The 17,082-nt window shown below is 46.1% G+C and overlaps 1 protein-coding gene across 3 annotated transcripts in view; it reads right to left on the reverse strand.

The window, feature by feature from the left end:
- Positions 1 to 2,537: 2,537 nt before the first annotated feature.
- CCDC149 (coiled-coil domain containing 149) overlaps positions 2,538 to 17,082 on the reverse strand; it is a 119,749-nt gene continuing 105,204 nt past the window's right edge. For all 3 annotated transcript variants that reach the window (XM_061419808.1, XM_061419809.1, XM_061419810.1), the window contains 2 exons: positions 13,259 to 13,375; positions 2,538 to 5,297 (listed from right to left, as the gene is read on the reverse strand). In XM_061419808.1, coding sequence (XP_061275792.1) covers positions 4,867 to 5,297; positions 13,259 to 13,375 — 548 coding nt within the window. In that variant the 3' untranslated portion in view covers positions 2,538 to 4,866. The remainder of the gene's footprint in view (positions 5,298 to 13,258; positions 13,376 to 17,082) is intronic.

Below are 17,082 nucleotides of genomic sequence, written 5' to 3' on the forward strand. Positions count from 1 at the left end.
AGGCTTGGCCTTCAGCAAGGGTGGGTGGGGGGGATAATGTAAGTAATAAAGATAATCAATCACCTACATTGGGAAAATTACATTTTAATTTCAGGTTACAAAAAATATATAGTTATGATACACGATGATGGTAGAATCCAATAAAACAAGGTCTACACCTGAATAGAAGTTACTTCTTTCTTTAAATCAAAGTACAAAACAGCAGCTGGTGTGCTTTTTTAAGTCTATTGTTTTAAATTTAATAGGCTATCACTGGCCTTCGCTATGATCCCAAAATATATTCCTGGGCTCATATAGATTTCAGAAAGTCATACTTGTCAGTATTATGCACACTTTGCCTAAGCATCCGAAAAAAATCCTCATTTAGTAAAGAGGTGATGTGAAAAGTAAGGCAGCACATCTATATCTATCATTTTAAATTGCCATCATGCTGTATCAACTTATTTTGTTTTTGTGAGCAACCATAATATCGAGAGACGGGGCCTTCTTATTTTTCTGCTTCTCATTTCTAATTAGATTCACTGCCGAGCTCTCTACTGCATCTCTATGATCTTCAAATTTTTCTCTGTTCAGAAAGACATCTGGAAGACAAGGAATACATAACAATAGTGAGTTGAGGGAAACCCTTTGGCGTTTAGACATCCTAACTGAGCCCTGTGAAGGTACCCTCAGTATTATTAAGGAGGAACATTTGTTCCAAATGGAGGCTTCCACAATGAAAGCCAAGGGCAGGGGGGAATGTGCTCAAATAGAGCCAAAGAGAAAGAGGGCATCAGCTCATGGGGCAACAGGAAATGATCCAGCCAGGAGAGCCCCCCAGGTTTTGGAGGAAACCAAGTGGGGCAAAGGCATGCTGTGATTTGAAAGAGACAGAAAAAGATAACCCCAATGAGCAAGCAGCTGGTCTTTGAAATTCTTTAGAGAGAAGATTGGACTTCCATCTGGACCAATTCACATGGTGAACTGGGGTGCAAATGCTCCAGTAGGGATAACACATCCCCCAATTCACTCCAACACATGAATGGCCGACACTAGAACTCTTTTTAGAACTTCACCTCATGATGTGGTGTGTATTTCGGAGTGAGGGCAAAGAAAGAGGAACAATAACTGGAAAATGAATTTAGCTTCCTTAAGACTGCCGGCGGGGAGGAAGTTCCAGCAGGGGCTGAGCTGAATGCCATCAGAGGGCTCCTAGCTAGAGAGGCATCCGAAATAGATGTTTCAAAGGAAGAAGAAGGGGAGGGGGAGAAGAGGTGGGCAGAGGAGGCACAGAAAGAGAAGAGGATTAGGGATGAGAAATGCCTGGTTTACAAAAGCCAACCCATTTCTGTGAGCCTTCATTAGAAGAATGACAAACACTCACATGTAAAAATCCACACCCAAAGGCTCTCAGGTACAGAGCAATGGCAAGAAATGCCATGTGTGCACTTCATTAAGAGACCTGCCAGCTGTTTCATTTATCCAGACTGCTCTGCATTCTGCTGGCAACTGAGCTGGAAAAAAATAATGGAAGGACAGACATACTTGAAGAGGTAAACAGAGGTGGGAACATTCTAGCTACAAAATAGGACAGATGATGCAGAAGCCAGGGGAAGGGAGGGATGAGATGACATTTTTCTTAACAAACAACAACTGCTCCTCTCTCCAACTCTACATTTGCCAGTAATGTAATATTGTGGTTTTTAAGAGAAAAAATACAAGAACAAACATGTGTGGTTCAGAGACAGTTCTGTTGGCAGCCTACTCGAATCTACTCCCAATTCTTCTACACTTCCCAATACCTGATTTTGTTTCAGTGTTCACCCTTTTGGAGTCTCCATGTCCAGGGACAGGCTTCCTCGATAGACCTAAACCCATCACAGAAAATCCATCTTCCTTGCTAAGGACTGTTTAGACATAGGCATGTGACAATTTTGACCAATGAAATGTGGCAAGTCCTAGGTTGCATGAATGTGTGCTCAGTTGCTCAGCTGTGTCTGACTTAGCAACCCCATGAACTGCAGCCTGCCAGGCTCTTCTGTCCATGGAATTTTCTGGGCAAGAATTCTGGAGTAGGTTGCCATTTCCTCCTCCACGGCATCTTCTCAACCCAGGGATCACACCTGTATCTCCTACACAGGGATGCAGATTCTTTTACCACTGAGCTACCTTGGAAGCCCTGACAAGCACTGGGTTACTCGCTCTTAAAACACACACATACACACAACTTCCTTCTGCCTTTGGACAATATGTGAGAACAAGTGATGGCTGGTGCTGTTGCAGCCATGTTGTTAGCATGAGGAAGTATCTGCCACTGAGGCAGGCAGGGCAGCAAGACAAAATGAGTTCCTTGATAACTTTCTTGAATGAACCAGCCCTGAAATGCCCTACTTCTGAGTTCTTGTTATGCAATATAATTCATTTCCCTATAGTTTAAGTTTCTTAAAAGTGTGAACTGTAGCTGAGAGGATCCTGACTGATGCAAGGTTATTCGGTGGAGTAGAAGACAGAATGAAGCACACTTTCACAATGACTCATGAAAAGACAATAGACAACTGTTAAGTAATTGCTGAAACTCTTTAATGTCCTTGGAATCATGTTGGATTAGAATAGCAAAGGAGGGACAGTGTCACATGTGTACAGGGCAATGTTCAGATTACAAATACGACAGGATCAACTCATTGGCTACAGTTTCATCTAATAACACAAGACCCCCAACCCCAAGCTGATTGGACATACAGAATTTAGGTGAGCATTTCCTATGACCCTCTGCCCTGAACCTCACTCTCTGGGACTCACAGCAGTTTTTCTATCCATGATGGAATATACTGGAGCTTATTATAAGCCCTGCTTTTCAGCAGGTGATGGAGGCCCTAAAGACATGCACCTGGCCAACTGTGTATCAAAACCAAGGCTATAGTAGGGAAGAGATTTTTCTTTTTATTATCCCAGTATTAAATCTGGCCATGTTTTCCTGTGGTGGCTCTGGCGTCCTACACAGTAGACCTAAACATTTGCAGGGAGTTTAGGCCTGGTGCAGCAGGCAAACAATTGCTGTGGCTGCCGGCCTGAGCAGGAAGCTTTGCAGCTGCATAAGTGGACTCCCTGGAGTGGAAGGCAGGGAGAAGAGGTGTGGGTAGGGGGGGGCTGGAGCACAGAAGGATGAATGACTGGGGCCTTGGGCCCCGGAGGGCAGGGGTAGATGTGTCCAGCTCACCAGGAGCCACGGTGCGCTGACTCGGGTGTGCCCGCATCCTGCTAGTGGGGGTGACCTCAGGTGAGTGGGGCGAGGCAGCTGGAGGTCTTTCCAGGTGCCTCTGGTAAAAAAACAGGACCCTCCAGTCTGCACCCTGCCCTCCTTCAGATTGAGACAGTGCCAAGTGTGATGGAACCTTCCCTGCTGGCCAAGTGATGCCAGGAGGTAAAATGTGGAAGGGAGGTGTTGGGGGAGGAGCTGCTGGCCACCCATGTACATGTGGGATTCACACCTGGGATCGCAAGCCTGGTCTAAATATATCTGATTTCTAGGATGAATTGATGAATTTTCTACCTTTCCTACCTTGGGAACTTCTCTTTTCTCTTCAGGAGTCTCTCTCAAAGGAGTGATTCCAGTTCTCAGGGACATTTTGAGCTTTGGGATCTGGTTTTAGGTATTCCCGGGAAATAAACTGCATTCGGCACAAGGAAAGGTCTCATTTCATGAACCCTGAACACCCTACAGCACCAGATGCTGCCTTGAAAAGCTAATTTTATTCCCAAGGGAAGCCGCAGGTGGGGGTGACCACTCTCTACTTTCTTGCATTTAGAGCTTGAATTTGGTTCCACACTCTGCCTCCCCAGGCTGTAATAGTGACTTTGTTTTTCCCTCTCTTTCCACTCTAGGGTGACAAGCTCTGCCTTGCCCTTAAAACCTCAGTGCCTGGTGCCACAGAGCGGGTGGCCGCAGCATTCTGCTGCAGGAGCAATGGCTAGAGATTCCAGGCGGTGGGGAAACCTGGACTGGCCCAGAAGCAGCTACACTTGCCACAACCCACAGGACCATAAAGCCCTAAATGCAGTCTGGGTTGAAGGCAGAGAACCAGCATTCCCAGGTTTTGGCTCCCATATCATCTCAGAAACAAAAAATCAAAACACCATTGGAGTCCCCTTCCTCTCTGCTTCTCCACAACCCTCCATCACTCCAGGTCAATTAATCCTCTAGAATTCCAGGCTGGAAAACTCAGCTCTAGTAGTCAGCAGACAGGTCTCAACAGGCGTTATGGATTTCAAACCAAAAGCCTAGCCTTCTGAACCCACTTAAGCCCCTTTCCACTTGCCATTTGTGCCAGGACAGACAGTGCTACAGGCAGGATGCCAAGAACATCCATGCTGGGAGGTCCCACCCGGCCCTGATGTGAAGAGAGGAGCTGTGGGCCCTCTGGACCCACTATGCTCAACCACTCCTTACTCTACAGCCACTGAGTCATGACAAAGACGGGCACCTGATTAAAAACCCCACCCGTTTCAAACCCTTTCCATAATTTTGACCAACAACTTTAATTGATAATACAAAAACATCTTATCTCTAAATAAAACTAATGCTGACAGAAAAGACCGATGCTGAAAACCAGCCATATGGCTGACATGAACCCGTGCCTGGCCACATTTACAGCAGTGTGGCTTCCACAGAAAGAGACACTGAAAAGCTTGAGGACCTGTGTTTAATAAATCAGACTCTGCTGGCATCATCAGAATATTCACAGTTTGCAACCGGATCCGTGTCCCTTCTCACTTGCAGACTTGGAGGTGTTTTAGGAGAAAGTGACTTCTTCGCTGAGCTGTTCTGATGTGTAATTCTTTACGTCTGGAGTACCTTCGACATGGCATCGTGCCTGATCTCTTTCCGCTTCATGTTTTCACAGTGCTCCTTGTGCCTCCTCCACCCTCTGCAGTGTCCTTGTCATCCTCCAGGGTGGAAACTTTGGCTTCTGGCTGGCTGGACTCAGAGGAGTCCCGGCAAGTTTTGGGGCAGGGCCCGTCGGCGGTCAGGCCTGGGGGGGATGGCCCCATCTCCTCCCTCTGGCCCTCCACGGGACTCTCTCTCCTAACTCCTTCTGGGCCTGCAGCTGCCTGCTCCTCTGTCAGTTTCACGGTCTCCCTCCCAAGCCTGTTTACCTCTTCTTCCTCAGAAGGTATTTGGAGTAATGAGGGATGAAAGGGCTTGGTTTGGTTCCTGTGGCTCTGACTTGCTGGGGAGCTGACAGCAAGCCTCCCGGCATCTTCCCGCACTGCCAACACCTCGGGAGCAGCACAACTTTCATCTTGCTTCTGAGCCTCCCCTGAAACAGACAGCGGGTGGGGGGATCAGCATCAGACCTCCAGCTGGAATTCAGCCCTCACTTCCCCTCTCCTCCCAACCTCCAGCCCACTGTGGCCGGGCCTCCGAGGTAGAAAATGCTGCTGAAGGCAACACAGGGCCCACAAAAAAGAAAGCAGCCACTCTGGTGACTCCTGTGTCATTAATTGAAGGAAAGGGGTCACGTGGGCCGTGTCTGTAACCCCTCCTTTCCAGGAGCCTGGTTATCACCTGCTTCGCTCACTGATGGTGACTTCTTGAGCTCATGAAATATTTAAACTGAGGACAAAGGTTTTGTGCGTTGTGTAGTCAGGGAAGATCTGGGGCTTTTCAGTAATACAAAGTGGTTCTGGCTTCTTCAGTGTGGGAAAAAGGAGTAGTTAGGAGAGATTGAGTGCCCCCCACCCTCAATCTCCATCAGCACCTCATTCTTTGATGCCAACCGCTGGTACTTCCTCAATTTTAATAAAAGGTTATATGCAAAAGCAGCTTCAAGCTCCCTACCCCTCCTAACTAAACTGTTCTCCCTAAACTTGTGTAATAGAAATTCTCCAGCTGCAACTAGAGGGGGATGAAAGAGAACGTGGGCCCCTGAGAACCAGCCTCCTGCCCCCATTTTCCTATTTGCTTGCTTTGTAATCAGGACAACCTGTTCTGCCTCCTTTTTTTCAGACATAAAATAAAGGGCAGGGCTCTCTAATGTCCCTTTTGAACCTAACAAGCCACAGGGGCTCTGCGTGCCTGGGAAGAAGCACTTGGGGAATGAACTCTTAGCACGTGGACATGTGCATTCAACACCAGACACCAAGGTTCCCAGAAGTCAAGACTGGTTTAGCCCTCAGGCCAGACAGGGATAAAGTGTCTGGAAGAGGCTTGCTGGGCAGATTGCAAGGGTAAGGGGGCTGGGGCATGTTTCCTGGTTCCCCAGATGGAGCCAGAGCAGAACCCACCACAATCAGACCTGTATCAGATACATGCAGGTGCAACTTCAAGCTGAAAGATGGAATTTGGGGGAGCTAAGTTGGACTGTGAAGAAAGCTGAGCACCAAAGAATTGATGCTTTTGAACTGTGGTGTTGGAGAAGACTCTTAAGAGTCCCTTGGACTGCAAGGAGATCCAACCAGTCCATTCTAAAGGAGATCAGTCCTGGGTGTTCTTGGAAGGACTGATGCTAAAGCTGAAACTCCAATACTTTGGCCACCTCATGCGAAGACTTGACTCATTGGAAAAGACTCTGATGCTGGGAAGGATTGGGGGCAAGAGAAGGGGACGACAGAGCATGAGATGGCTGGATGGCATCACCGATTTGATGGACATGAGTTTGGGTGGACTCCGGGAGTTGGTGATGGATGGGGAGGCCTGGCGTGCTGCAGTTCACGGGGTCGCAAAGAGTCGGACATGACTGAGCGACTCAACTGAACTGAAGGGAGAACTGTAGGAGGTTTGAAAGAAAGTTGACTTGTTTGATCACATTTCACTTACTGAATTAAGTAACTATGTGTTTTTTAACATTTATTTACCCAATCAAATGTTTAAAAGTTTTAAGAAATTTAAACATGGGTGAACCCTGGCAAAAATTCTGAGAAACTCTAGAAGAGATGAAATACTGATGAGATCAGATGGACCATAAGACTGCAATGAAACAGCTAAGATGAAGGGTGGGAAGAATGACGGAAGAGGAGATGATGCAAAGAGAGTGGTGGGTGTGACAACTGACAGGCTGGTCCCTGGGGAAGAGGACTGTGGTCTCCTTCAACAGACAGAGCTTGACCTCTGTCCCCACACTCCAGATCTCTAGTTCTTCTGATATAGATTTGCATCTCACCTTTCAAAATAAGCCATTTCTTTCTCTTTAGCTCTTTGGATGACCACAGAAATCCCCCAGGAACAAAAATTTAATTCTTTCATATATACTCTAAAGCCTGTGTTTTAGTTATGGACAACTCTCCTGAGAACTCATTGACCACAGTAAGTACTGTATCTGAAAATGAGACCATTACTTGTGTTTACAATGAGATTCTTGAATGTATAAATGAGTGACTAAAGCAAGTCTTGATTTTTAAAAAAGTAACTATTCAGATCTGTTCAGCCAGGATAGTGTATGTTAGTTCCTAATAGGTTCCCATACTCCTTCTGCTCAGATCCAACCTGTTGGGAGAGGAACCTTCCCTAAAACTTTGCTCCTCCAAGTGGGGTCTGTGGACCAGCAGTGGGAGCATCACCTGGCAGCTTGTCAGACACACAGAGTCCTACCCCAGACCTACTGTTTCAGAGCCTACATTTTAATAAGATCACAGGTGATGTGGGTGGATGTTACAGTGTGAGAAACACTAGAACTGAAACACAAATCTGACCATGCCTTTCCCCAGCTTTCAAATCTCTAAGAGCTGTCTGTGCCCAGGGAGCAAAGCCCAAGCTTCTCCTGACATTCAAGGCCTTAAGTGACTCCACATCCATCTACCTGCCATACCAACTCTCCTCATATCCCTACATTCCAGCTACACAGAACCCTTCATGGCACCCGGCCCTGCCCTCTGTGCCTTTGCTTATGTGCTTGATGCCTCTATGACCATCACTCTTGATGCATCCAGATGACCAGTTTCAAGAGTGAGTCCTACCCTCCACCTCCTTCATGAAGCCTATTTGATAAATCTACCCAGAGGTAATCTCCCTACTGTCCTAATCCCCACAAAACTGTGTCTGAACCACCAAGGGAACTTTGTGCTTTTAACCCTTGGATTGTTACTTACATATAACTATTTTATAAAACCCACCTGAAGTTTAATATCTTACCCAATTAATCTTTTATCCTGGCCAGTGCTCTACACTGGGGGCTCAATAAATAGCTTATTAAACATTTGAATCTATGGACATTTACATCAGTGCATGAATAAATGAACGTATTAGTACATATATTTCAATACTATCCATTAATAAATGAAAGCAATCTTCAAATTAATTTATTCCAGGTTCAGGTTGCCACCCTAAAAGTTCTTAAAATGGCACTTTCAGAAGAAAAAAAAAAGATTTCTAACTCACAAGCATTTAGCTACACCTGAGATAACTCAGGGAGGCAATCACATAATTTTTGTATAAACAAGTGAAAAATGTTATAGTGGTTGTACAGGAGACAAGGGAAACAGAGCCAAAATGAGCCAGTTTCCAGCACAGCGCGAGAAACTTGACTCAAAAGGGGTAAATTACGGTCTTTTTTACAGTGAAAATTTTCACCAGTGAGAAATGAATAAAATCCTTCTGGAAATTACTCTTATGAAATTACTTCTACCAGGACACTTAGTAGTATATTCTGGCGCCCCTGAAAAATTAATTAACCTTATCCATAACAACCTAACCCCTAAACCTTTTGCAGTGTTTTTACTGTGGGTCAGGTTAATCTTCTCTATCTTAATTTGCATCTAAGGGACAGTGGTCTAAATTACACTGAGGCCTTCTGGTCACCAGTCCCCTGCCTCATGGCATTTCTTTAGGTGACATTCCACTCGTGTTCAAATGTATGAATCTTTTAAAATGGCAAACCTCTGAGATTACCAGGGAGAACTTTTCAACGTTTGGAGGGGGAGGGGAGGGGAGCTACACTGCTGTCATCATTATCGAGCAAGACACAGCCACAATGAGGGGATGAACAAGGCTGTAATTCTCTTATTTGGTCCTAGTGCAGATTATTGGAGGAGGAAATGGCAACCCACTCTAGTGTTCTTGCCTGGAGAATCCCAGGGATGGCAGGGCCTGGTGGGCTGCCGTCTATGGGGTCGCACAGAGTCGGACACGACTGAAGCGACTTAGCAGCAGCAGCAGCAGTGCAGATTATTTTTTTTCCTGAGAAAGCCTAGATTTTCGGAGTCTCAGACCATACAGAGACCAGGCTCTGAGACAGGATTATGGGTCAACAGCGGGATCCACAAATCCTCTTCTCCCTTTTGTTTATCCCAAAGATATCCAAAATGTATACTCAAGTCATGATCAGAAGACTAAGAAAAGTTACTGAAAATACCACAACGCTTGAGCTAATAATGAGGGCCTCTGGTTATTCTCTGTGGGAACAAAATCGTCCTTAACTCTGTGGTTCTGGAATGTTGATCTTAAGCTGTGGGAGTTTTATTTTTCCTTTGAGAACAGACACATGGCATGCCCATTTCCATAAAAGAAAGATTTCTGAATTAGCTCAGAATCGGAAAATAGTGTTACCCCCAAATAGGAATTAATCTGTGCTGCTGTAGCAAACAGAATTAGCATCATTAATACTTATTAATAACAATATACATACCAATAATGATGAGGCAATCAACTGATAAAAATGCGTTAGGACACAAATAGTGCGTAAAGAAAAAAAAAACACTTTCTCTAAAAGATGAAAAACAGTAAATAGCTCTTTGTGGAAAAGATTGCAAGTCTCCTAAAAACCATGTCCCCCTCCTCAAACACTGGCCCAAAGGGCACATTCGTCTTCTTTTGTGAACTGGTCTCTGATGGGCTCTGTCCTCCTGAGAGCGAGCTGCTTTCAGCTGGAATTAATCAGAGATACAGCGGTGATGAGGCCACCCCAGACACTGACAGCAGCTACATAAACGATTCCTTGTTGCCACGCGTGCTGGCAAAGGATGGAGCTGGAACAATGAAAGCTAATGATGGGACTCTGGAAGCTATCATTTTGAATCAGACCATCCCTTATGCCACCCTCGTGAAAACCAAGCCAGGCTCAGACTCCATGTCAGGTTAGCAGGCCTGGGAGCTCAGCGAGCCCACAGCAGACAGAGGGCTTTAGATGTCCACGGGAGCACTGGATGCTGGAATGGCTGGATGACCACTTGCCAAGACATGTCCCAGATGGCACAGTGGGCTATGGTGTGTTACGGGACAGCCTTGCAAACAGCCACACGCTGCTGGCTGGAAAGTCAAAGCTAGAAAGTCCCAGCTTTGTCTTCCGGCCACCGTGGAAACCACCCGAGTCAGGGGCTCTCTCCAGGAATTCTGCTTGTGCTTGGAGGACTTCTCTGTTGAAATCTCAGATCTGTCTTGGCTTTTCCTCTAATGATTCCATGCACTAGTATGAGTGATCAGAATGGGCTTCAAAACACAGCTGTGCAAAAGCAGAGGTGACTGAGCCTTGCTGAACCCAGGTCAGATAAGCAGAACCACTCATCTGATCCAAAGACTCATGATAAATAATACACGGCTGTGGCTTTAAGTTCTAAGTTTGGGGGTGCTTTGTTACACAACAGTTAATAATAGACAGTTGGGGAGCCACTTGACATTTTCTGAGCACAGTACAACTATGATGGAAAACGTGCTCCAGAAGCTTTATCCTATAGCAGCAGGATAAAGATGGGAAGGGAGTAAGGAGATTCTGGGAGGCAGGAAAACCAGAATGGAGGCCTTTCCCAGGAGGTCAGGAGGGCCCAATCCAAGCCAGAGGTGATAGGAATGGAGATGCAAGAAACTCTGAAGAAATGGTAGCAACAGACCAGATATGGATGGAGAAGGAAAGTGCAGAGTGGTTGATGATGACTCTGAGGGTTGCTGGAGAGTTAAGTGACAAGAAGAAGGGCAGCAGGAAGGGCTGTGATGTCACATTTGAAAAGTCCATAGAGTATGTTTGTGGGACAGGTTGTGCTTTGGGAAAGATAGGACAATGACTCTGTAAATGAGACCCACTGGGAAAAAATATTTCAAATATATTTTGGTAGAGGTGATGGTTGAAGACATGATTCTCAGCAAAAGAACATGTAGAGGAAATTGTAGAAACACAGGAAAGAACCTTGATACCCATGTGCTGGGTATCAGTTCAGTTCAGTTGCTCAGTCGTGTCTGACTCTGCAACCCCATAAACTACAGCACGCCAGGCCTCCCTGTCCATCACCAACTCCCGGAGTTTACCCAAACTCATGTCCACTGAGTCGGTGATGCCATCCAACCATCTCATCCTCTGTCGTCCCCTTCTCCACCTGCCCTCAATCTCTCCCAGCATCAGGGTCTTTTCAAATGAGTCAGCTCTTTGCATCAGGCGGCCAAAGTATGGAGTTTCAGCTTCAACATCACTCCTTCCAATGAACACCCAGGACTGATTACCTTTAGAATGGACTGGTTGGATCTTCCTGCAGTCCAAGGGACTCTCAAGAGTCTTCTCCAACACCACACTTCAAAAGCATCAATTCTTCTGCACTCAGATTTCTTTATAGTCCAACTCTCACATCCATACATGACTACTGGAAAAACTATAGCCTTGATTAGGTGGACCTTTGTTGACAAAGTAATGTCTCTGCTTTTAATATGCTGTCTAGGTTGGTCATAACTTTCCTTCCAAGGAGTAAGCGTCTTTTAATTTCATGGCTGCGGTCACCATCTGCAGTGATTTTAGAGCCCCCCAAAATAAAGTCAGTCACTGTTTCCATTGTTTCTCCATCTATTTGCCATGAAGTGATGGGGCCGGATGTCATAATCTTAGTTTTCCGAATGTTGAGTTTTAAGCCAACTTTTTCACTTTCCTCTTTCGCTTTCATCAAAAGGCTCTTTACTTCTTCTTTGCTTTCTGCCATAAGGGTGGTGTCATCTGCATATCTGAGGTTATTGATATTTCTCCTGGCAATCTTGATTCCAGCTTGTGCTTCTTCCAGCCCAGCGTTTCTCATGATGTACTCTGCATATAAGTTAAATAAGTAGGGTGAAAATATACAGCCTTGATGTACTCCCTTTCCTACTTGGAACCAGTCTGTTGTTCCATGTCCAGTTCTAACTGTTGCTTCCTGACCTGCATACAGGTTTCTCAAGAGGCAGGTCAGGTGGTCTGGTATTCTCATCTCTTTCAGAATTTTCCACAGTATATTGTGATCTACACAGTCAAAGGCTTTGGCATAGTCTCAATAAAGCAGAAATAGATGTATATTAGTTATCTAATGGTGTACAACAAATTATCTTGAAACTTAGCAGCTTATGACTTGGGAGCCTGTAGAAGTTTATCTGGGTGGTTCTTGCTAATGGTCTCTAATGTGGTTGTCATCAAAACCTTTACAAGGGCTACTGTCATCTGAAGGTTTGCCTGGGGCTGGAGAATCTGCTTCCAAGATGGTGCACTCACATGGCTGATGGCTGGAGGCCTCAGTTCCAGGCCACATGAACAGCATGTAGGGATGGTCAAGAATCATTGTGATGTGGCACCCATCTTTCTCTATGGTGAGTGATCCAAGTCAGAGAGCGCAAGGCAGACCATGTGCCTTTTATAACTTGACCTCAGAAGTCATGTACCATCACTTCTGTTGTAACCCATCAGTCACATAGACCAATGTGGGAGAGAACTATACAAGCGCATGAATGCCAGGAAGTGGGGATCATTTGGAAGCTGGCAACCATATTGGGGCTGTAGGAAGAAGCTGAGCAAAACTCAGAAAGATGTGAAGGATAGTTTAGCTAGAGAAATGAGACTACCACCTTGGAAGAGATCTGGTTCTCACCTTATTGCTTCATCTGGCACCTTAAATGGGCCCTTGATCTCCTTTAAAACACACTGCCTCCAAAAAGTGTGCCTGGTAAGGAAGATTTTTCCTTCATTCAACTGATTCCCAGACTACTTACCACATGTCAGGCAATGTGTCAAGATTTCCCCGAGGTTGGCAGTGTCTCATCTCATTGTCTTATAGGAAAGGAAACTGAAGCTGAAGTTACCAGTCCAAGTTCTCACAACCAGTGTGATGTGAGGCTGCAATATAAACCCAGGTTGCTTAAATCCTGCACCCTCACTCTTAGCCTCGTTCCACTGTGCTGAGAGTGCAGGAACCAGTGTTCTTCTGCTGGAAACTCCAAATAAGAGGAAGCATGAGGGATGACCCAAAAGTGCTGCAGATGCTGCAGAAACGTGAAGGACTGGTGTCCACGCATCCCCTGCACCAGGCACAGGCCAGGAAAGAGTCAAGAAATTAAGGGCTTGCTTACCATCCTTGGGACTTGCTTTGTTTTCACTGGGCTGCTCCACAAACTTGAGCAGTGGGGATCTTGACCTCTGCATGGTGGGAAGAGCCGGGTCACTGAACAGTATGGTGTCTTTGCCCCCTGTCACAGAAAAGAGGAAAATGGACATATTATGTCACCACTGGAGTGGTGGCAACACTCAGCCCACCCAAGGGACTGGCTCTTTGGGTGAGCAAGGCTCCTTCTTCAATCATAGACAGTGCCATGGTGGAGAAGGGCCAGCCTACCCTCTCCACAGTGAAGGCAGGGCAGAGGGGTCCAGGGCCAGCTGCCTATGAGTCCTAAAGTCTGCTCAGAACACAGATGCCCACAAATGCCACCGTGAAAGGGTAGCATGCTGTATCTATCAGAAACTGAATGGCTTTCATCTGGGTGAGACAATAGCAATACTAACAAGAGTAGTCGAGCACTTTGAGTGCAGGCTCTGGAGCCATGCTGCAGTGCTTGTGTCCTGGAGCCCATCACTAGCTAGCCGGGTGACCTCAGACAAGTCACGGAGCCTCTCTGAGCCTCAGAGCCCTCATCTGTACAGTGAGGAAGAATAACAGCAGCCACCTCAGGGGGTGGTGGAGATAAAATGAACTGATTCACGTAAAACATGTAGGCATTTCGTCAGCACTCAAGAAATTTCACAGATTGAAATGACTGTTTTATGGAACCAGTAGAACTGCCATACACACTGGGTCTGATTTAATTAGATTTGGTCATTTAAATTGAATCATAAGTATGTCATAAGGCAGGTAGTATCAGGTTCCCCAAATGATCACAGCTAGACTCTATTTAGGATATAAAGACACATCCCAGCCAAACCCTTTTATCAATTCATATGAGCTCCCTAACCAGGCAGAGAAAGCCTGAGGTGAAGAGGAAGAGGAAAGGAAAACCATTACAACTCTATTTTTGAGGCCATGGCAAGGTATGAAGGTGGGGAGCAGGGAGGTGTGGCTTTGAAATGTGAGCTTGTACACATGGACACAAAACACGTACACAGAAGGTGATGCTGCCCAGTGGTCAGGTGAGGGAGGATTTCATCTCCAACTCCTGCCCATGAACCCCGAAGATTCTCTTGGTGGGTACCACCATGCCAACAGTGAACCCCAGGACCATGGCCCAGCCCATGCTCCAGCCTCAGCTGTCTGGCTTTGAATGAAACCTTATCTGAAGCCAAGTCACTGAATGTCTCTGGGGCTCTAAAGTTCTATGATTCTACTCAGGTTTGGTGGAGCACAGAATGGTACTTGGGTCAAGATGTCCACTGCCTTGGAGAACGAGGTGAACCTTGGCCTGCACCTCTGAGCCCTTAACTTGTTTGTAATACTACCCTCCCTGTTGGCCATACATGTAATCTTATTAACTTGATTTCCAAAACTAGTAGAGAGTTTGGCATACGGTAGGTGCTTCATAAACAGCTGATAACTGTGAATAAGTGGTTGATGCATCCTTGGGAATCCTGATGTTTACTTGGTGGGTATGGATGCCTGTGGCTCCCTCAGGCAGGTGGAGCTTGTTATTAGCAGCCATCACTCTCGGGTTTCTGCTTCATGAGGGTCATCCCAGAAGAAGAGGGATCTGATATGAGCTGGCCCTGAAGTTCTCCAGGAGTATAGATATTGTCTCAAGTTGAAAGAAATCCAGAGTCTTTAGGACCACAATCTGGAGAGGTTTCCCAAGGTGAACCACTGAACTGAAGCTTTGGATATTTTAAGAGGCTCTCCGGATGTAGCTATGACAAACCTAGAGAGTATATTAAAAAGCACAGGCATCATTTTGCCAATAAAGGTTCACCAAGTCAAAGCTATGGTTTTTCCAGTAGTCATGTATGGATGTGACAGTTGGACTATAAAGAAAACTGAGTGCCGAAGAATTGATGCATTTGAACTGTGGTGTTGGAGAAGACACTTGAGAGTCCCCTGGACTGCAAGGAGATCCAACCAGTTCATCCTAAAGGAAATCAATCCTGAATATTCATTGAAAGGATTGATGCTGAAGCTGAAACTCCAATACTTTGGCCACCTGATACGAAGAGCTGACTCATTGGAAAAGACCCCAATGCTGTGAAAGATTGAAGGCAGGAAGAGAAGGGGACAACAGAGGATGAGAAGGTTGGATGGCATCACCAACTCGATGCACATGAGTTTGAGTAAGCTCCACGAGTTGCTGACAGACAGGGAAGCCTAGTGTGCTGCAATCCATAGGGTTGCAAAGAGTCGGACACAACTGAGCAACTGAACAACAGGATGAAGTCAACCCAGTCAGGTCTCCCCTTATGTTGCAAAGATACAATTTAGAAACACCATGAAGCAATAATGGTTGTTATGAAGCCATACCAGATGTCTCAAGTGGGCTTCTTGTGTTTCTCTTCAATAAGTCACTGTCCTAAGTTAGGGGGAGAATTGCAATTCCTGTTCCATCTTTCCAGCAGATACGCTGGCAGCAGAGGCACACTCTATTGTCTGTGCTCCAACAAGCCTTCCAAGTCCACTCTGTCTTGTGGTCAAGGAATCAGAATATGGGCGGAGCTGGGAGCTGGCTGCAGCTGAGTGGGTAAGGCAGTGGGAGGGAGACCCTCGCGTCTTCCTATTGTGAGGAATCCTCTAGGGCAGAATGACTTCCTGGCCCTCTTCAACCACAGTGAATTATCCACTCCACAATGGCTCCTCAAAAATGCTGGGGTATGTGTGGGTGTGCTGTCATGTCTGACTCTTTGCGACTCCACAGACTATAGCCTACCAGGCTTTTCTGTCCATGGAGTTCTCCAGGCAAGAATACTGGAGTGAGTTGCCATGCCTCCTCCAAGGAATTTTCTCAGCCCAAGAATCAAACCTGCATCTATTGCATCTCCTATATAGGCAGGTAGATTCTTTACCACTGAGCCACTTGGGAAGCCCTAAACTTCTGCAAGAATCTGAGCAACAGGCATGCAGACATGGGAAACAGAAACCACCATTTGTCCATAAATTAATCCGTATCTAATCAAAGTAGGGGTTGGAGGAGAAGATAAACACCTTCCAAAATCCCCACCTGCAAAGATTACTTCCTTATCTGATGGTAAAATGTCAAGATTGGTTTTTGCAAAACATTTGAAGAATTCAAAGACCCTCCTTAGAAGGCTCTCAGTTCTGTTGTTTCTAAGCCCAGGCTCTCTCTGTATTGACTATGTTGAACTCTAATCTGATGGTCTGCTGTCTCCCAGCTCCATTTTGGTCCTTGGGACTGGGGAATGGGGTGTGGACGATCCACAAACTAGATTCAAACCACAATCAACGCAGGTTACACAGGCCCTTCTGTTAACTGGTGTTTGAGTTTCCAGAAGCCCTCCTGATTCCCTATAACACAACAGCACTCCTTCCTTTCTCCAAAATGTGCCAGTTACTTTCAGAATGCACATTTTCCTCCCCAGACTGATGTTGAGAGTGGAAAATACAGAATTCAAATAAAAAGCTCAAAGAGCCAGGCTCTGCTCTTGCCAGACTTTTTCCCGGCTTTCAGTGTTTCTTTTCGGAGCAGAAGCACATCCAGGAAGCCTTCTCTCAGTGTCTGCCCCCTCCCCCGCCCCCTCCAAGCATCATTCTCACCCGCAGATGCCAGCAAACTGCCGGGAGAAGAAGGCTGACAGATGGGGGGCTGGGGAGAGTGGAGGGCCATTCCTTCCTGAAGAGCAAGGCCAACCAGCCCACCCTGTGGCTTTCTCTACAGAGCCCTGTGTCTCCCCCACCTCTCAGGGACTGTTAAACAGTCTGGAGGACTTGCTGCTTTCCAGATGATTTCTCCACATGGGCTGTGACATC

The sequence above is a fragment of the Bos javanicus genome, chromosome 6 (genome assembly GCF_032452875.1).
Source record: "Bos javanicus breed banteng chromosome 6, ARS-OSU_banteng_1.0, whole genome shotgun sequence".
Classification (NCBI taxonomy): domain Eukaryota; kingdom Metazoa; phylum Chordata; class Mammalia; order Artiodactyla; family Bovidae; genus Bos; species Bos javanicus.